We start from the raw sequence: 21,027 nt of genomic DNA on the forward strand, positions 1-21,027 counted from the left end.
GATTGAGGCTGACAGGGGTGGGAGCTGCCGCCCCTCCCGAAACCCCGCCCTCACAACAGGAGGCCAACGGCAGCGCTGCCTGGTGATGTCACCAGCAGCCAATCGGAAGTCTCCTACGGGGCAGACGGCTTCAAGGTGGCAGGATAGGACAGGGACTCTGCCAGCAAGGGCCAAGTTCTGCTTTGCTCCCTGAGGTCGCGATCCCCCTTCGCTGCTCCCACCACCACACCTACTCTGGGCCGAGGCCAACCTGGAGCCCCCAGACCGAGGGTGCCCTGACCCCAGGACCCCTGAAAAAACCAAGGAGACTTGGGTGGGCACCTGGCAGAAAGCTTTCTGATGCCTCTGGGCTGGGGGGCCAGTAGAGGATACACTGCCTGATCCAGGGGGAACGGGGGGAATGCAAGAGTGGGGGGAGGCACACCTGCAGGGACGGGGGCTAGCTGGTGGGGGACAGGGCACCTGGAGGGGCGGGGGACGCACCATATGGAGTGACTGTGGCAGAAGTCTAGCGCAGAGATGATCTGCCGGAAGAACTTTCTAGCCTCTTTGGGGGTCAGCCGCCCCTTCTTGACAAGGTAGTCGAAGAGTTCCCCACCAGACACGTGTTCTAGCACCAGGTATCTGCGGGGGACGGGTGGGCGTCGGGTGGGCGCACCCAGCCAGGGCACCGCTGCCCAGAGGCGGTGGGCCACCATCCCATCCCGGCGCCATCCTCCACCACATCCCGGCACTGGGCACCCTCAGCGGGTGGGGTCCCCGCCCGCCTCCAGGGAAGCAGGTGCAGAGGAGCAGGGCCACACTGGGCCCCAAGACGAGAGGGGCACTGCAGTTGCTGACCTTCTTGCGAGCCTGAGGCTTGGCCCTTCCAGGCCCTCCCTGGCCACCCCGGGCTGGGCTCCCAGAGGAGCGGGGGGACACATCAGACACTCAGGCCCTCAGGGAGCCCTGGCCAGCAGGGCAGACCACAAAAAGGCATGGGTGGGGGACGGGGCACAGCTGGTCTCGGAAGATGGGGGGCGGGTGTGGGACGAGGGACTGGGTGGGTGTGGCCAGGAGGCAGGTGGTGAACGCCCCCAGCTTTCCTCAACACGGCTGGGGTGATGCCGGAGGGTAGGGGTGAGCTGCTGGAGGCGTGGGCTTCCCATGGCGCCCCGGGTTCCACGGGGACCCCACGCCCCTCTGCGGTGAGCAGTGGGCTGTGTCCAAGCTGAGCCTCCCTGGAGTGGAATCTGAGGGGCTGGTTTCTAGGGGTGGGCGGGGGGGTGGTCCAAGACACGTGGACACGGATGCCTGCGGGCCTCAGGGGAGCTGGGCCTGGAGGGCTGAGCACAGGCCCCGAGGAGCCCCTGGTGGGAGCCAGGGAGGGGTGGTTCTGGTGGGCCGCGGTGGCTTGGGGAGGGGAGGTGCGTGACAGGGGACGTGCGGGACCAGGGCTGGTGAGGATGAGGGTGTGGGCCTCGGGGGGCTGTATCAGGAGCTGGTCTTGCAGGAATGGAGGGGCTGGAGCGGGCGGGGGGGCAGCCTGTCTGCAGAGAGGAGGGGTTGCGGGGAGGAAACGGCTGGAGACACAGGGTGGGGACACTGGGTGGGGTTCGAGCAGAGGAGGGGCCAGTCCCAGGGGACCTGCCCTGCTCCTGAGCGGGAAGCCACAGCACAGGCCCAGCGGTGCCCCAACCTCGGTGGCAGAGGTCCCCTGCCCGCTCCCCTGCCTCCAGGCTCCCTGGGCTGCCTTGGGAACCCCGGGAGGGCGCTGGGCCCACCAGCACCAAGGCCGGCCACTGTCCACCATGCTCCCGGCATCCTGTCACCCCGCCTCTGCTCGGCTGCGCCCCCGCCTGGCCTGCTGTCCGGGCCCCTCCCTGCTTCCTGCCCCTCCTGGGGGCCTCTCCCCCTGCCTGGCACCCCCACCAGTATCTGAACAGAAGGAGGCAGTGTGACCGGTCTCCTGTGTGCAGAGGTGGGCAAGGCCTGCCCAGCACCCACCCATACCCCAAATTCATGGATGTCATCAAGACACTGCCAGGTGGGTCCCCACGTGGGCCTGTGGCCCTCACGGCGGTCCCAATGGCGGCTTCAGCTCACCAATGTCGGGGGCCCGGGACCACCACCTGCTTCCCACCCCCAATCCCGTGGCAACCGGGGCCCTGCTCTTCCCAGGGCCCCCATGGGGGGCGGCTCTTGTCATCCCATCTGCAGTTAAACACTCAGAGTTGGGCATTCATGCAGCGCTGGGTCCCCGGCTGGCGCAGGAAGAGAGGGAGGCCCGAGAGCAGGCGCTGCTTGTCGGAGGGGCTGGGGCTGAACCCGGGCCCCCTGCTCCCCCAGGGCCACTTCCTGCCCCCACCTCCCCTGCCCGGGACAGCGCTGCAGGGGCTAAGGCCAGCCTGCATCAGGGGCCCAGTCAGGGCTGGGCTCGAGGCCTTGAGGGCCCCTGGGGCAGTGGGCCTGCGGGGACCGTGCCAGGCCAGCCCCCTGCCCACACCCCCTCGCCCAGCTGCCCGTCCCAAGGAACGCTCTGGCAGAACCCCTCCCTGAGGGATGCGGCCCAGCAGCCAGGCCTTTCCTACGGCCACACACGGGGCAGCGGCAAAGCTGACTCCCCCGAGGGGACCCTGTGAGCAGCCACCCACATCCCCAGGGAAGCTCGCGGAGGCCACACAGCGGGGGACGTGGGGGGCTGCCCACGCGGGGAAACGTCTGCCAGCCTCAGTGGCCTCGGTGGTGACAGGAGGTCAGCCACGCTCAGCATCCCGACAGCAGGCTGGGTGAGGGGCCTGGGTGGCGACAGTGCGGTCGGCCGGCCTGGGGACCCCACCCACGTGAGGGAGCACACAGGGGCTCCAAGGGGCTTGGCACGGGGTCCGTGGGAGCCCCCAGCAGAGCGGCAGGGTCCTGAGGCTCGCTGGGGCCGGGAGAAAGGGCCTGAGGTGCTCCTGCCCCTCGACAACCCTCTCCCCCGAGTCTGCTCCCCACAAGGCCCCATCCTCAAGCCAGTGGCTCTGCAAGTCCCCGCTGGCCAGCCCTGGACCCGGTCAAGGAGCAGTGACCGCCATGGCCTGTCCTGCAGAGCCCCTCCCGGGACGGCCCCCCTCTGCCCCCCGGCTCTCCGGACCCAGCAATACCTACAAATATTTTTTGTTTTCATAGACGTCGTGCAGCTTGAGGACATGGGGGTGCTCGATCAGCTTCAGGATGGCGATCTCCCGCTCCACCTGCGGGGAAGGGGGCGCCGTCACGGCAGGCCGGGCTCATCCCCCCACCCGTGCGCCGCCCACCCGCCCGTCCAGGCTGTGGGGTCACAGAGCCCCCAGGATGCTGGGCCCCTGGGGCAGGTCCAGCCTCGCACTGGCATCTCTACCCCGTGGGCCGCCTCCTTGCCCTCCCCCAGCTGCGCTCGGTCCCTGCCAGGCCTCCGGGGGGGGCCCGGTTACACCCCCGGGTCCACTTCCACTGAGATAGCTCCTGTCTCCCCACTCAGATATCTTGTGGCATCTTGACCTTAGCGCCCCAAACTGACACGTAAGACCCCGCCCCCAAGCCGGGCGCTGGCCAAGGCAGGATGGGAATCTGCCAAGCCGCCACCAGCACGGCCCACACCCCATCCAAACAACCGCCACCTCCCCTTAAAACCAGCCCGTGGCGCATCCCCCAGGGTTCCCCAGCTGGGCCCACCCGGTCCCCCCCTGCCCCCACCGGCCAGAGGGGTCCTCACTGTGTCACTGGCCGGCGCCCACCACGGCCCACCTGCTTTCCTGCCCCCCCTCTGCCCCTCACCCCTGCCCGCTGAGAGGACAGCCGTTCGGAGAGACGAGCAGACAGACGGGGAACAGAGCCTGGGCAGCCCCTCCCCGCTGAGTGTCTGGTCCCACCCGGGAGTCCTCCAGTTGCATGGGGTCTGCTTCAGTCCCTAAGGGGACCGGACTCCACCAGGGCTGGGGGGATGCTGAGGTGGGGGGAGCGGGGAGGAAGAGGGGCTGCGAGGCCTCCTGGGACCCCGCACTTCCTCTTCTCCCTCAGAGACAGGGGTCTCCTGATTCTAACAGGGGAAACTGAGGCCAGCCAGCCCTCTCAACAGATGGGGCAGCAGGAACCCCCTTCCCAGGCAGCTCGCCTGCAGCCTGGCTCCACCCCACCCACTGGGCCTCCCCACCTCCCCGGGCCGCCCCCAAGCTCACCTTCATCAGTACAGACTCGCTGAGCTTCTCGCGGTTGACGATCTTGACAGCCACCTTCTGGCACGTGACACAGTGAATCCCCAGCTTCACGAGGCCTGGGGGCGAGGGGAGCCCTCAGACCCCGTCCGGCCACCGCCCAGGCCTGACCAGCAGGGCCCCTCCCGCACCCAAGCCCGGCCCCTCACTCAGCACCGGGATCCTGTGCCCCTGCCCCCGAGCCTGTCTTGGGCCAACCCCAGGCCAACGTCTGCCCTCCCACGCTCCCTGGTCGCTGGCCAGAGGCTGTCCCCAGTGTGGTCACTCTGACCCACGCCACATACTGGCCCTCTGCCCCTCCAGCTTGGGCCTCACTCCCCGGCCAGCGACACCTGGAGTCCCTCCCCCAGACCTCGGCCAGAGCTCAGCCCCTCGGCAGGGGAGCCAGGGTGCCCTCATGTCCCACAGGCCCCTCCCCCACCCGTCACCCTCTTCTTGGCCTTCGGACCCCTGGACAAGGTGCCCCCGACACCTGTGTCCAGCTCCCTGCTCTCCCCAGGACACCAGCACAGGCCCAAGGCCCCTCCCCCGGCAGCTGCGGCCCCGCAGCCCGCCTCCTTGCATCTCCCGCGGGACAGGACACTCCGCCGATTCACCTCTGCTGTCGTCACCACGCTGCAGGGAGCCGCGGTCCTGGTCACTGCCCCCTGGCCTCCTGGCCTCCGCTGGACCTTCTGTGGCCTCAGACCGAGATGCCCTGCACCCTCCCCTCCCAAGCCTGGGCCCGACCTGGACGTTCCCCGAGGTGGCCTGTGTTCCCCGATGGGCACGGAGGTGACCACCATAGTTCGGGCCACCCCTGGCATTCGGGCGCCTGGATGCAGCGTAGGACGGCCTGCTCCCCACGGCACTGCAGCCTGGGTTTTGAGGGATGTGGAGCGCTGGACGCCCCTCGGTTTCATTCACACTTTGCCGACTCTGCTGCTGCTGCTTTAGTTACGACCTTGACACAGCCTCACGGTTCCGACCACTCGGGTTTGCACTTGCCCCTTTTTAGGCTGCTGAAGGGTGGCTCTTACCAATTTGCAAAGCCCTTTGTACGCGAAATGAATTCTTTGCCATGTGCATCGAAAACACGTTCCCCTAAGGGGCACGTCTCTTTATCAGGCCTTCGGGGCCACGAGCGGTCACACCCTCCCAGCAGTGTCGCCTCCTCCTCCTTCCTGCTCCCCGTGGGCAGTGAGCCCGCTGGCGGCCGGGAGATGACCTGTGCCCCCCAGACACGGGAGCCGCGGCAGCCGGGGCTGGACGAGGGGCGAGGGACCAGGCCCGGCGGAACCCCTGAGCCCTGAGCCCGGGGGCCCGAAGCTCCTCGGCTCAGGGAAGGACAGAGGTCCCGCAGGGGGGCCCGCTGAGCCCCGGCTCCCACCCGGGAAGGGCTGCGGGCTCCTGGGGGCTCTCCCCAGCTGCCTTTGATCCAGAGCCCGAGCCCTGTGACTGCAGGTCAGGAGCCGAGCACAGAGAACAGGCCCCGGGCGGCAGGAAGAGCGCCACCGGCATCTGTAATTCAGAGCCGTGGCCCAGGACGGCTCTCCACAGCCTCCAGGATGGGAACCGGGCCTGGCACTGACCCCTCCACCCCGACTCCAGGCAGGTCTGGGCCCAGACGCAGAAACGGAAGGCGAGCCAGCCTGAGTGAGAAGCAGGCTTCTGCCTGGCAAGGCCCCCAGACAAGGTGCACAGGCCTCGAGGAGCCGCAGCAACGGCGGCCAGGCCACTCCCCGGGCGCACAAGTCCCTAATGCCCAGGACAGATGGCCCAGAAACGCCCCACAGATGAGCCTCACACCCGTGCACACACACCCCTACACGCGTGTCCTCAGGAGGCCGGGGTCAGGGGCACGTGGGGAATAAAGGGAAGTGAGCTTCAACTCAAAAGGGAGCTGGACAGGGATGCAGGCGACCCTCCGGAAGTGGAAAACTAAGTGGCCTCTACCACCACCCCCATCACTGACCACCACAGCAGCCAGTCTGCTGACAGAGTGTTGGGGCCATGTGACATCGGGGACCTCACTTCACAGATGAGAAACTCCATCACCAGCTGGTGCACAGAAAGGCCAGGAGGACAAAGGACCCAGTGGACAACGTGCCCTGGACGAGCCCCATGCCATCAGGGCGTGAGCCTGCCAAACCCTCACAGCTGCTAGCGGGCCTGTGGGCTGGGCCCCCGGCCAGGACACGTGGCTGGGGTGCAGGGGGCTGCCCTGGGCCGCGTCCTAGAACTCTGGTGGCTATCTCCCTGCCTTCACCTTCCTCCGCTTGCTGCCTCTTTCCCCGAAAGTCCTCTGCCCACAGACTCCTACACACCCCTCAAAGCCCAGCATGGAGGTGCCCCTCCTGGGTGAAGCTTCCAGGCCGCCCTGGCTGTGCTGGTCTCCTGCAGCCCCGGGGTCCTCTGGGGTGGGATGTTTGGGTTCCAAGCAGTCCTGCCACTTCCCTGGAGGCGGGGAGCAGAGTGCACCCTCGGGAGGGCCTGCTAGGGAAACCCAAGACCGCCCTAATTACCCCACCCTCCAACAGCTCTGGCTCATTTTCCAATTGTGATTTCACCTCTAATTATTGCCTTTGCAGCAAATACGGCGCATGTCAAGTGAAGGCAAGTACAGAGCGTCACAGATAATTGCGGGAGGAACAGAGGCAATCCCCCCCCCCCGGCGGGTGCTTGAGGGTGCTGCGCTGTCTGCAGGAAGGGGCTCCTCAAGGGCGTCCTGAGGACCTCAGGCCCACCCACGAGCTCCCCACCACACCCCAGGCTCAGGCACAAGGACGCATGTGCAGGAACACGGGCCCCCACCTCCCGGGGCTCCTGAGCACGGCTGGGAGAGTCAAGGGGATCCAGGAACCGCCAACTGAGAGCAGACCCTGCCCCAGGACGCCCAAGTGTGCGGGACCTCCCCGCACCTAGGCCAAGGGCACGGGGCAGCAGGACGGCCCTCTCGAGCACCCCGGCCCCTCCACTCATCTACTATGGCTCGAGGGCCAAGAGGCGGCCACAGTGCTGGGGGCAGGGAGCTCTCCAGGCCTGGCTCAGCGCCCTCTGCAGCCCCCGCTGGCCCCTGGTTAGCCGTCAAACCCAGGGCACCAATCTGGTCGGAGGAAGGAGGCCAGGGCCCCGGGCGGCCCGGGAGTGGTAAGGAGCAGAAGGTGCAGCCCGCGGGGTTCTCAGACCTGCAGGGGTCCAGCATGGGAGGTGGCTGGACGAGCCTGTGGGGTCAGAGGTCAGGCAGGGGTGGTCCTGAGCAGACGCCTCACCCTACAGCTCTCTGGTCATCCTTGGCCTCCCTTTTCTTCTTGGTCAGGTACCTTCAGGGAAAAACCCTGCTGCAGAGCCCTGCACCCAGGGGGCTGCCAGCTCGTAGGAGTGAACAGAGCACGAGGGACCACCGCCCAGTGGGGAGCCCCCAGAGGGGGGCCCAGACTCCACTGCCCAGAGGCTGCCATTGGGGCTGGACAGGGGTCCGGGCCAGGTGACACTGCTGCAGCTGTGGGGGGTGGGGTGGCGGGGAAGAGGACCCTCTGCGCCCCAGGCTCAGCCCTGTAGCCCAACAGGGCAGTCAACACTGGGGGTGTCAGCGGGGCCGCCTGAGGACTCCCCTCCCTACAGACACAGGGGGGTCACTCCCTCTAACTGCACGCCAGCCTCCAGCACTGTTTCCACCCCCAAGTAATGAGCCTCTGTGGGTGCCCAGGCCCACCTGCGAGAGGAAGGCCCTGGTCTGGTGCGGGCGGCATCAGGCTCCCCTCTCGACCTCTCAGGGTGGTCCGGCCAAGGCCTGCTGCCCCATCCCTGCAGCCCCCATCCCAGCAGCCCCAGCCCTGCAGCCCCCAGCCCAGCAGCCCCAACCCTGCAACCCCCAGCCCTGCAGCCCCCAGCCCAGCAGCCCCAACCCTGCAGCCCCCAGCCCTGCAGCCCCCATCCCAGCACCCCCCAGCCCAGCACCCCCCAGCCCAGCAGCCCCAACCCTGCAGCCCCCAGCCCTGCAGCCCCCAGCCCTGCAGCCCCAGCCCGACAGCCCCCAGCCCCACTGCCCCAGCCCCGCAGCCCCCAGCCCCACTGCCCCAGCCCCGCAGGCCCCAGCCCCGCTGCCCCAGCCCTGCAGCCCCAGCGCTGCAGCCCCCATCCCAGCAGCCCCAGCCCTGCAGCCCCCAGCCCCGCAGCCCCAACCCTGTAGCCCCCAGCCCTGCAGCCCCAGCCCTGCAGCCCCCAGCCCCGCTGCCCCAGCCCCGCAGCCCCCAGCCCCGCTGCCCCAGCCCCGCAGGCCCCAGCCCCGCTGCCCCAGCCCTGCAGCCCCCATCCCCACTGCCCCAGCCCCGCAGCCCCCAGCCCCACTGCCCCAGCCCCGCAGGCCCCAGCCCCGCTGCCCCAGCCCTGCAGCCCCAGCGCTGCAGCCCCCATCCCAGCAGCCCCAGCCCTGCAGCCCCCAGCCCAGCAGCCCCAACCCTGTAGCCCCCAGCCAGCCCTGCAGCCCCAGCCCCGCAGCCCCCAGCCCCACTGCCCCAGCCCCGCAGGCCCCAGCCCCGCTGCCCCCAGCCCTGCAGTCCCTGTGGGCAGACAGTGCGGCTCCCAGGGGCCTGCCCCTCCGCCCTTCGTCCTGAGCTCAGAGCCGCCCCAGGCCCTCGGCTGTCCCTGTCCGTCTCCTCTCCAGGTGCCAGGCCACTGCACGGCCTCCCTCAGGGCATGCTTGGAGCACCTCCTGGAGGGCCCTTCTCCCCGCCCCGGGGCCCCTCAGGTCCTGAGACCCCAGCTGGCCCCACCCCACCCCTTGGGGGCCCAGTGAGCACCCTGCACCCATGGCTTTCCTGGCCTCCCCCCAAGTGGCAGCTGCAGGGGGATCAGGAGCAGAGGGAGGTCCCACTTCTGTCAGTAACGTTCCTCTGTCAGGTTCCATCTCTGATTACCATCCCCCCACCCACCCAGCCCACAGGTGCTGCCCACCTCATCTGAACCCCCGATGGCGATGGGGGCACCGTGGCTCAGTCTGTCAGCCCCCCACCACACGGCACTATGCTCACCCTTCCGGAGGGGCGGCGTATCATGGGTGGGAGCCTCCCTCCCAGGATTGGGGTGCCTTTCCTACACTTATGGCCCCTGAAGATGGCCTGCGGGTTCCCATCACCCAGGGCCTTCCCAGCACCCTCTTTAACAGGCCGGGAGGGAGGTTCTCGGGGCCTGGGGGCACGCTCAGCCGTTGTCTGTGGCAGGAGAGCTTCGTGACCTTCTCCCCCGCGGATGACGTGTGTCTCACACACCGCGTGACAACACAGCAGTGTGACCTCGAGCCTACCCTGGCTTGAGCTCCACGCTGCCAGCCAGCGCTCACCGGCCGTGTCCTCTGCACACCCACCACGTGCCAGCCTGGGAGTCCTCGGCACACAGGAACCGGGGCACGAGAGGGGTGCGCGCAAGCTAGCGCACACACACATACGTGGGTCCCGTGCGTGGTTGCCGCCACCTGCGCCTCCACACCGCCGACTGGCCGTGTGACCTCGGTGACACAAATCCCACGGGCTCTGCACAGCGGCTGGGTCTGCCCCGGGCCCTGCTGGCAGAGTCCTGCAAAGTGACACATGCAGGACGCATGCGGCTCCCACACAGACGGGAAAGCAAAGAGAGTAAAGACTGGTTTTGCCATTTCTCGTTTAAATCACCAGATCTAAATCATGCTGCCACCGTGAGCACCATCCCTGGGGCATGGAGCCAGCTAAAGGAAGAGAGAAGGCCCCTCCACCCCCTGGGCCGGGCTGTCCCCTGCGTGGGCCCCTTCCTCGGTGGCGTCAGCTCTGCAGGGCCCTGGAGTTTTTGCCTAAAAGGCCCTTCTCCCCGCCGCCCCGCCGTCTCCATACTGCCAGACGCACCGAGCCGCAGCTTCACGGGTTCCGGGGTCCCTCCTGCTTGGCACCCTGCCCTGTCTCTCCTGCCAGCCCAACCCCACGGGGGAGTCCCCTGCCTCAGGGGCCAACCCCGAGACCCCCTCCTGTGGCTTCTGCCTCGCGCCCCCCAGAAGAGGGCGAAGGTTCAGATAAAGGGTGGGGGTCAGCCTGTCTCCCCGGAAGCGGGCCCCCAGGCTCTGGCGGAGGGGGAGGGGCGCCAGTCCGGAGTCGGCACGTTTCTCTGTTACTTCCGCGGGCGCCAGCGGGAGGCGGCCTGGACACCAGAGCCCGCTCTGCCGCAGCGCAGCGCCAGCTGCTGTCCGTGGTGCTGACAGAGCCGGGCCGCAGCCTCCGACGAGCCCAGGCCTTCGGGGGACAGGAAACAGACCCTGGGGGGCAGGGACGGGACACACCGGCTCCTGCGAAGCCCCCGTCCGTGTGCCCACACTGGTCTCCTCGCGCTGGGGACGCAGGCACGGGTGACCAGACGGGGTGGAGGGCAGGACGCGCCACAGCCCAGCTCGGGTCACCTGGCAGCGCCAGTCCCCCGTCAGGCTTCTGCTGAGCCCAGAGGAGGGCAGGGCAGCCTGCCTGGACCCCCCAGAGGCCCTCTGAGCACCCCGGGAGACAGCAGCATCCAGCCGCCAATGCTCACAGGACCACCGAGCACCACTAACGCCCGGGGCGGTGACCGGCCCTCCTCGCGCATCACTCCCCACTGTGCCTCTGGACCACGTGGCCAGCTAATGTGCCAGGGCCACAAGCACAGCTAACGGCGACCCACTTTCCGCCCACTGTGGGGGCGTCGGGGGATGCTGTTTTCCTGGGGTGGACAGGATGGAGCAGCCCTGTCACCCTCCCGCCCAGGCTTTCGTTGGACGATGGGGGAGGCGGCTCCACACCGGCTCTTGGGAAGAGTCAGCAAAGCTGGTCACCCTGCTGCCGGGCCTGCTGCCCGGCCCTGCTGCCCGCGGCTGGCATCAGGGGAGCCTTAGAGAGCGGTCGGGGCGAGACGGGCTCGGCTGCCCTCACTGAGACGGGGCAAGAGAAGGAATGGGGCTGAGTCCCCAGCCTGGGAGGGGACGCGTCTCCTGGCATCAGTGCAGTGGCGCCTGGCCTCCCGGTGCAGGTCCTTCCTGCCACCTAGGCACTGGCTGCTCCGCCCGCCTCGGTGGACTGCAGCCCCACGAGGACCCCCGGTGGCTCGTGCCTCCTGGAAACCGGCCCCCGGGCAGTGTGGTCGCCCCCACGCTGCACCAGAGCTGGTCTGTGTGGCCAATGGAACGTGGCAGAACAGATGGCTTCCTGTCTCCAAGGTCAGATGCTAACAAGAGCACAGCTTCCTTTGGGGTCCCTGGGGTCCTGCTCGGGTGGAGACGGCTGCCTTGTCTCTAGGCAGTGCCCCTTGGAGACGGCCACATGGCCTCCAGGTGACAGCAGGGGCAGGGGGAGACTCCAGTCCAGCCCACAGCTGGAACCGCGTGAGACCCCTGAGGCCCATGCACCCAGCTCGGCTGCCCCGGACGCCTGCCCCTCAGGGGTGGTGAGAGAACGTTTGCTGTCTCAAGACACTAGGTTTTGGGGGCAGCTTGTTACACAGCAACAGAGATCAAAGAAATACACTCAGCCCTACAACCGCCAGGCCTCAGAGGAATGCCCAGGACGGTGTCCAGTGTGAGCTGAACACACGTGGGGGACAGCCTCACAGACAGGACACATGGCCTCAGCGGCAGTCGAGCCTGGTGGTCCCAGCCAGTGCTCTCAGATAAGAACCCGAACCGCCCCAGGCCTGAGCTTCCTCACCTGAGGAAGCAGGAAAACTAATCCCCCAACAGGCCCCTGGCCGGCCCGGCCCAGCCCCACAGGACAGCAGGAGGTGCCTGTGAAACCCTGGGACCGGAAGAGGGGCGGCCTCTCCCCCTAGGCAGCCTACCCAGAGGGCGTCCCAGGGCCAGAGCCTCAACCCTGGTCTGTCTCGACCCCCTGCCAGCTGGCCGGCTCCTGCCATCGCTGGGGGAGGGCAAGGGCCTGCCCGGCTCCCAGGACTAAGCCCTCCCAGGCCCGGCCAGGTTCGGAGCCCTACGGACAGCAAGGCGCACGGATGCTGGTGGTGGGTTGAGGATGACGCACGGCCCTCCCCACTCCCAGGGGGTGGTGGGTGGAGGGGGCTGTATCCTTGTCTTTTAAACCTTGGGGAAACTCCTGCCACCGGGAGGCCGCTGAGAAAAGGGGACTCCTCGGCCCATCCTCTGTCTCCTACACTGACCCCGTCTCAGCCCCCTCCACTGTCTGCCTGCGTGGGCGGGGGACCCTGACGGGGGGCAGGAGGCCACCCCACTAGGGTGACGGTTAACCCCACCTGGCTCTCCTCCCATCACCCCCCCAGTCGGGGTACCCAGCTGTGGGGGAGGAGCCCTGGTAGCACCCGGGTCCAGGCTTCCAGGAAGAGCATCCCCTCCCTCATCCTGCAGGACCAGGGACAGCTAGGCAACAGCCAGGCGACGGCCAAGGGCTCCCGGCCGCAGCCGAGCAGCTCTTGAGCCCACAGGTAAGGAGCGACAGTGCAAAACTGGGATCTGCTTGGGGCCCCAAACCCAGTGTGCAGGGGTTGAATGGTGGCCCCAAGAAGATGTGTCCACGTCCTAATGCCCAGAACCCATGAGTGTGAGCCTGTCTGGGAAAAGGGCTTTTACAGAGGTACTTACGTTATAGATCTCAAGAGGAGATCACCCTGCATGGAGGGCGCGTGGGCCCTAAATCCAATGACAAAGTTCTTATAAGAGAAAGACAGAGGGAGATTAGACACAGGCGCACGGGAAGATGGAGGAAGAAGCCGTGGGGATGCTTCTAGAAGAGCCAGCAAACCACCAGAAGCCAGGGGAGGGGCCTGGAACCATCCTCCCTCAGAGCCTCAGGAGAACCACCGCAGACTTCCGGCTCCTGGAGTTGAGGATAAGATTCTGTTGTTCTAGGGACCAGGGTTGTGGCAGTCGTGTGGGGCCCCAGGGAACTGTGCAGGGTCCCTTCAGCTAACACGGTATTTACCTGAGTCTCCTCTCACCCCAAACCTCCCGGTACGTTTCAGAAGGGTTTCCGTTCACTCCAGAGGCCTCTATGTAAGCACATACCTTCACGTCACTCAGTGTAACGGGAGCCCCTCCCCAGGCCCACATACACGCGGCAAAGGCCTCTGTGCCCGCCGCAACGGGCAGCTGCCAACAGCGCTGGAGCACCCAGGGGCCCTGGAGAGGTTAAGGACGGGACTGGGGGTGCGCTGTCGGGTTCTGCTGCCTCTGTGAGTGCTGAGCAGCTCTCACGGCAAGCCTGGCTGGCACCCCCCTCGCCCTGCCTGCACCGGCGACATCTGGGGCACAGGCCCTGGGGGCTGCAGACCTGGTCAGCCTGGCGCCATGGCTGAGACCCTCGGGCGGGCGGGCTCTGGGCAGTGGTCAGGCTTGGATGTGGCCCCTGCTCCAGCCACGCCACTGTCTGGTCAGGACGAAGGTTCCTGTGTTCCACTTGAACCCTGATCCTTGCAATGGCTCCTCCCTTTCTCCGAAGGGGACACAAGGCCGGGTGAGGCCTGCAGGACCCAAGGTCCATTCACTGCCACTGCCCAGGGAGTCAGGGTGAAACAGCCCCGGAGCCGGGGCTTTCCCAGCTGGTGTAGACACAAGTTCCATCCCCATCACACCCTCATTACAGGCTGGGGGAGTCGAAGGTGTGCTGGGCAAAGAATGCCTGCAGCTGCCCGGGGCTGCAGGAGGGGCAGGTGGTGGGCGGTGGCACGTGAAGCCCCTTTCAGCACCACGGACAGGAGCCGGCGCGGCCCAGGGACAGCAGTAGACTTACTCCGGACCACACTGCAGCTGGTGGACGCCAGAGCCAGGGTGCCCTTGGAGGACAGTTGGCGATCCTGGGGCACCTCCACCGGCCACAGCCCTGGCTCTTCCCTGTGCGGAGCAGGAGGCCTGCCTGCGCCACACCCTGGGGACGTGGCACTGTTCTGGCCTGTAAACTCGGGACACCAGGGGCACGCACACCCTTCTTCTGCACGGCCCCTCGTGCATCAGCCCCAACCTCAGGAGATGCCGCCGCCCCCCCCAGGTTCCAGCGCCTGGACATGCAGCCCCACCCAGACCCCCCACAGGGTCTCCCACGGCTCGGGCCCACAGAAGGGCCCTCGGAGTCCAGGAGAACAACCCCCCTCCAACCCTGGGGTGGGAGGTGCTACAGGAGCTCCCACCCCTCAGAGGGAGTGCACCAAGGCAGGGCCCGGAGTTGGGCCAGGCAGAGGATGGAGCTTGGTGGCCCAGGGCCCAGGTGGAGCCCTGGGAGAGTGGGGGGCAGGGCCCAGGCGGCTCCACCCGGGGAGGGACCCTCACCCCCTCCAAGTCTCTGAAGCCGGTGCTCAGGGAGGTCCAAAGCCCCCCCCCCCCCCGCCACAGCAGGGGCTGGGGGGACTGCCTTCGCCACCTCCAAGGCCCGAGGAGGAGACTGTGCTGGGAGAGGGTTCACGTTGCTCTGGGCCGGTGAGGGTGGGAGGTGGGGGGATCGCGCTGAGGCAAAGCCCTCCCACACCTGCAGCCCCTCCGCCCCCCCAGCGGCCCGGGCACCCAGCTGCCGGCGCCCTCTCCATCCTGCCTGACTTCTGTTCACACCCGACCACCAGGGGCCCCATGGCTGGGCTGGGGAAGTTTGGGGACTGCAGGCTCGGCCTACAGTGGGCCCGATGAATAAACGAAGAATCGCCACAGAGAGGCCAGCAGCGCGGCGGGGCTCCACCTGCGTCCGCGGCTGCGCCCCAGTAATCCCTCCTACTGGACGGGAGAGCGGGCCTTGGAGGACGTCTGGGGGCGCTCTCCGCAGCCGCCCCCTCTTCCTCCCTCACGTCTGCTCCTCCAGGTGCAAAGCGGGGAGGGAGCACAGCACCACGACCTGCCCCGGCCCCCCGGGTCCCTGCCCAGGGGGCACCCAGGCCCAGGGGGTCCACTTCAAACACGCGCCGCCTGCGCGCCGCGGGCCTCCGCCGACTCAGACCCGCGCGGGAGGGGGTGGCCTCTTTGAAGTTGCCGCCCCGACATCAAAGCGCGCGCGTTCCCTCATTAGCGGTCCCGCCTGGTTCATCCCACGCCTCCCTCCTTCCCCGCCCGCCCGCGAGCACTCAGCCCTAGCTCTCGGTGGGCTGATAAGGCGCCCCGGTTCTCTCGGCCTCTCCTCCTGGGGTCGGAGCTCCCCAACCTCCTCCTCCGCCCCTTCCGGTTGGCGGGGATGCCCCGATCGTGCGCCCCAGCTCTGCGCTGCATCCGCCCCCGGTGCGCCCACGCTTCCGGGCTCCCGGTGACACCCCGACACCCCTCACCGCGCTCCCGGGGGGACGGGGGGAGGCGCGCTCTCAATATAGATTCCGCTGTTTCCTTCGCCCACCAGCGCCAGGCAGGAGGGAGGGGGAGGCGGTGGCGGCGTCTCTTGGGAGACAACTGTTCACGCTCCGAAAAGGAACCTCTCAAATTAAATTAATTAAGCCCTGACATATTTCACACGCACTGAAGCCACTCAGCCGCCTCCGCTGGGCTCCCTGCCTGCCCCGCCCACAGCACCCAAACACAAGGGGACTGCTGCCCCCTCCGTGGGACAGGCCGGAAGCCCCAGGGCAGCCCTTGACCCACGGGAGGAAAGGGACATGGGGGCCGCTCCCCACCCATCCCCAAGAGCCCTTCCCACCTGCACGGCCATTCTGCGCCCCTGACGAAGCCTCGGGGAGCTATTCTGGTACCTGAAGGCCCTTCCCCCGCTGAGCCGGCCATATTTGGCCAGCGGTGGGCACAATGACCGTGGTCAGGGCCGAGGCTTTGAAGCCTGGTTCCCCATCTCTGCCTGGGGTGGGGGCTTGGGTGGCCCCTCCAGCCACAGGGGTGTACTAACACCCTCTCCTGATGCCAGTAAAGATTAAACGAGAAAACACCCCATCCCCCTTTCTCACACACACACACCTCAGTCCTAAGCATCCTACACTTCCTCCCTCCCCCTCCCAGAGGCACCTGGGATTGCACCCACGAAAACGTACAGCTGAGGGTTCTAACCCTCAGCACAGCCAGGGGGTCTCCAGGGTGGGGCCAGCCACCCTCGCCCCACAGCCCAACGCAGCCCTCAGCGCCTTGGAATGCTTTCAGGCCCAGAACCGCTGAAAAAAGATGATCACCCATGCCTGCCCACACCCCCCTCCCCGCAAAAACACCACCAACAAGCCCCCTCTCAGCTCTGCGCCCGGTGGGAAACTGCTGATGGGAACCACCAACGGAAGCCCTGGGATGAAGAACTTCATTTGCCAGGACACAGTTGGAGGGTTGGGGGTGGGTGCCGCAGTGATCCTGGGGACACAGACCCTCCTTCCCGAAGAGACACTCAGGCCAGGCTCCCAAGGTCAAAGCTGAGAAGGGGCGGGATGCTGGTCGTGAAGGGGATGCCAGATATAGAGGCCTCTAGGCCCAGTAAAGGGGCTCTGGAAGCAGCTAGGAACAGGAACATGCCCTGTGGCCCGGAGGTGCCCGGAGGTGCCCGGAGGCACTTCCTAAGCAGGCCACACAGAGGCGTGTGCTCAGAAGCATCTCCACTGGAAACAGACTGGGAGTCAGAAGACGGAGCTGGAGGGAGGAAGGCTGAGCCCAGAGGACTCTGCTGGCCCAGGTGATGGAGGAGACGGCAGAGTTGGGCGGAGTTCTGGGGAGGAGGGGCCAGGACAGATGCTTGCGGGGAGACCCTAGGAGGAGTCTGGGCTGGGGGCCAGTACCTGGAGAGGCTGCCAGGGCCCTGCTGGCCAGACAGACCCAGGTCCCTTGCAGTTGCCTCCTTCTGACCCCACCCTCTGGATTAAAAAAGAGGGAGCCTGGTGGTGGAAAGGAGAGATCTCAAAACATTCCAGAAACCTCTTGAAGAAGGAAGACAGGGGGCTGGTGATGGGGGACAGGGCAGGGGCCGGGCCTGCCGGCCTCCAGGGTGCCCTAGAGAGACTCCAGGTGCCAGCGTCAGCCAGGAGCAGAGGGCAGTCCTGGGACGGGGCTGCAAAAACAGACGGGCACGTATCAAGGGCACAGATGTGGGGACAGCCCGGGTCAGCATCCCCTCCCTCCAGGCCAAGACTGAGACACAACCAGGGACAAAGCCCAGGACCACAGGTGCCAGGAGGCTGCCCTGCTCGTCCCTGTTGTCACACGCTGAGTGCTCAGCCCCTGCCATCAGCGTGCCCCCACCAGACACCCCACGCTCTGAACTCCAGGCAGGAGACCCCCTGAGGAGAGAGACCCAGGCAAGAAAATATTCCTGCTTCTCACACAGAAGGCAAACAGCCAACCATGCCACTAGAGGGAGCCCGAGAGAGAAACAGCGCTGACTCGGTAGAAACAGACATTTTAAAATTATGTTACTGTTTATTGCGTTGACTTGCCAGGATTTAATCAGCTGCTACATCTATAAAACAAGAAATCTACAGAAAGGATGAGAAAGCAAGAAAGAGCTCTAAGATATAATAGTAATGGCTAGAGAAAGGAACTGCTGAGATAAGGGCTAAAAACATGAGAAAATGCCCAATGAGGCGGAGCAAAAAGCAAAAAGAAAAGGTGAAACAATAAGAGATGATCAGTCCAGGATGCCCAATGTTTGTCTAAAGGGAGTAGCTAAGAGTGGACAGAAACAATGCCCTGGAGCAGATGGGCGTGCCAGAGCAAAAGGCCCTTGGTCGGCCCATGCCCTGGCTGCAAGCTGACCCACGCCCAGGCACGGCCTCTCGAAGGTGAGATCCCAGGAGCCTGCCTCATTCTTACATTTGCTCGACAAGTATTCACTGGGCTTCTCCAGGGACAGGCATTCAAAACAACAGCAACAGAAAGAGGTTCCACACTGTGGAGCTTACACCCTCGAGACATCTGGCTAGAGCTGAACAGAAACTCGCTGAAGTATCCACTTAGTCCTGACCCGGAGGAAGTCCTCCCACCCTACAGGCCTGACAGAGGGAAAGGCAAGCCCTTTCTGGGGAAGCCTTACCCACTGCGCCGCTCTTTTCAATAAATAACGCCTGGCACACGATAAAGATGATGACATACACAAAGAAGCAGGAAAAGTGACCTACCGTCAAGAGAAAAAGTAGCCACAGCAGAAGCAGGCTGAAGCTGACCCGAACAGCAGAAGTTTCTGAGAAGGATTTTGCAATGATATATCTATATCTATATATTTTTTTTAATTAGACGAAAAGATGCACAAAAGAATTCATTGAATGGACTTAACAGCAGACTGGACACAACAGAAGAAAGGACTAGTGAAATCTAAGGCCGATATAAAGCATCCAAGCTGAAGTATGGAGGAAAAGAACAAACAGAAAACCAAACAGCACGAGACCTGGGGGACAGCACCCAACAGTCCAACATACTTGTAATGAGTCCCAGAAAAAGGGGGGGGGGTGGGGGGACAGGGTGGAGGACATATTTTAAGAGATAACAGCCACGCATTTCCCCAAATTATTAGATAGTTCAGCCCAGAGGTCCATGAGGCCCACTGAACCAGAAGTATGACAGAAACACAGAAAACCACACCAGGGCATATCACTGCCAAACTGATAAAACTGAGAAGAAGAGAAAATCTTAAAAGCAGCCAAGACAAAAAACGCACATCACATCACGGGGAGTACCAGTGGTGCCTGACTTCTCACCAGAAACAGTGCGACCAGGAGGCAATGGCTTAACACATCCTCGGTGCTGAAAGAAAACCTAAAGTTCTATAACCAGCAAAAATATCCTTCAAAAATAAGGCAAGATAAAGACATCTGTAGTTAGGCAAAAGCTGAGAGGATGTGTCGTGAGCGCTGTCACAGCACTAAAGGAAACTCTTCAGGTTGAGGGAGCCCCAACCCACAGGCAGGAAAGGGCGCCCCAAGAAGGGGACACATGAGGAAACTGGAACACCCTCCCTGGACAGAGCTTCTCTTTAAAGAATCGACTCAGCAGATGTAGCAGCAAAGTACTGTGGGGTCAGCACCGGGCAGAAGCCAGACACAACAGGGGCCCAGAAAGGAGGGGCTGCGTCAGGAGGCCCCTCCCCTCTGCAACGTGGGGCAGTGCCAACTCCATGAGGACTGTGGGACTGTGGCAGGCAGGCACGCTGCAGCCCCTAAGTCAGAAGGTCTCAGCCTCTGTGGCCTCAGGATCCCCTTACACTCATAAAAGTTACCGAGGACACCAAAGAGCTTTTACGTATGTGGTTATATCTACTGATATTTACTGGATTAGAAAGGAACACTGAGAAATTTTACAAATATTTATCAACTCCTTAAATATAATAAACCCAGGATTTCCCTGGTGGTGCAGTGGTTACGACTCCACGCTCCCAGTGCAGGGGGCCTGGGTTCGATCCCTGCGCAGGGAACTAGATCCCACACGCATGCTGCGGCTGGGAGTTCGCGTGGCACAACTAAGGAGCCCGCCCGCCGCAACGAAGACCCGGTGCAAATACATAAACGAACAAACAAATATTTTTAATATGTATATATAATAAATCCAGTATACACAAACATAAATCATTTTTATCAAAAATAACCATTTTTTTCAAAGCTATAAAGAGCTAGTGGGAAGAGCGGCACCGTTCTACATCTTGGCAGATCCCTTTAGCATCTGCCTTCAAAGAAGACACGTGGGGAACCTCTGGAAATTTCCCTGTGTCGAGGCGAATACCATCGTATAATGATATCCTATAATGTATGAAAACGGTTTGGGCCTCATGGACCACCCCCCACAAGGATCTCCCCAAGGGGTCCCTGGTCTAAGACTTCGCGGACACTACTCTACAGTAACCACTAAAGAAATAATAAAAGAGGTGCAGTGAAAACACTAAAAGAGGAAAGAAAGTGGAATGACTAGAACAATACCTAGTTGACACCAAAAAAGCCAGGAGAGGAAGGAAAATGTACAAAGAACAGACGGGACAAGTAGAGAACAAACAGAAAGACAGCAGACTTAAACCAAAGCATGTCAGTAATTACACAAAATGTCATCGACCTAAACACTCCAACTAAAAGAGACTCAGGGGAAAAAGGAAACTCAAACCCAAGTACGTGTGGTTTACAAGTGACACTTCAACAGTAAGGACACACACAGGTTGAAAGTAAGAGGATGATAAAAATGGGCCATGCAAAAAAAAAAAAAAAAGGGGCCACGCAGACTCTAAGCATGCGGGAATGGACAAGGTCACCCGGGCTGACCATCAGCAGAGGAAGGCCCGGCTGACCGGGGGCTCTCCAGCTCACAGGCTGGCAAGAGGAGGACGGTCCAGAGAAGCGGAATGGGGAGGAGGGGGAAGAAAAGGGCAAACGTGGGGCTTCGTAAGTGAAGTCAAGGAGGATGTCCAACTGCGTCTGATGCTGCTGACGGGGCAGGGACTGCCAAGTGACCACTGACTTGGCACTGTAAGGGTCATGCATGCGGCAGGGTGGCCGGGTCAAGAGGTAGAGGGAAAAGATGTGGGTTCAACGGGAGTAACACTTTCGAGGAGCTCTGATGTAAATGGGGGCAAAGAAAAAGGCAGGTAGGTCAGACTGGCGTCTAATCTCCCATCAGCACTTGAGGTCGGGAGCTAATGGGAGGAGCGTGAGTCCACAGAGAAGGTGCCTCCCGTGTCACCTTTCCTGGGAAGTCACCTGACAAAAGGAGGTGGTAGACCAGAAGGAAGTTAAGATCCCATCCAGAGAGGAGTCCTGGGAACTCCCCAGAGGAGGCCTCTTAGAGAAACATGGCAGACTAGAGCAGGACAGAAGGCTCCGGGAAAGAGGTTACCACGAGAAAAAGGGAACTTGACAGATTGGATGGCCTGCCCATAAATACGTGTAATGAGTTTTATAATAATAGTGCAATGAAGTGGCTTCCCTGGTGGCGCGGTGGTTGGGAGTCCGCCTGCCGATG

The 21,027-nt window shown here is 63.9% G+C and overlaps 1 protein-coding gene across 9 annotated transcripts in view; it reads right to left on the reverse strand.

Moving 5' to 3' along the window:
- BRSK2 (BR serine/threonine kinase 2) overlaps positions 1–21,027 on the reverse strand; it is a 65,099-nt gene that overhangs the window by 19,280 nt on the left and 24,792 nt on the right. For 8 of the 9 annotated variants that reach the window (XR_004351073.1, XR_004351071.1, XR_004351072.1 and 5 more), the window contains exons 2-4: positions 4,179–4,273; positions 3,130–3,215; positions 484–624 (exon numbers count right to left, since the gene is read on the reverse strand). Coding sequence is in view for 6 of the 9 variants with exons in the window: in XM_032640033.1 (XP_032495924.1) it covers positions 484–624; positions 3,130–3,215; positions 4,179–4,273 (322 nt within the window). In the remaining 3 variants the exon portion in view is untranslated. The remainder of the gene's footprint in view (positions 1–483; positions 625–3,129; positions 3,216–4,178; positions 4,274–21,027) is intronic. The other variant, XM_032640030.1, reaches the window with a different exon arrangement.

This window comes from Phocoena sinus, chromosome 8, assembly GCF_008692025.1.
Source record: "Phocoena sinus isolate mPhoSin1 chromosome 8, mPhoSin1.pri, whole genome shotgun sequence".
Lineage (NCBI taxonomy): Eukaryota > Metazoa > Chordata > Mammalia > Artiodactyla > Phocoenidae > Phocoena > Phocoena sinus.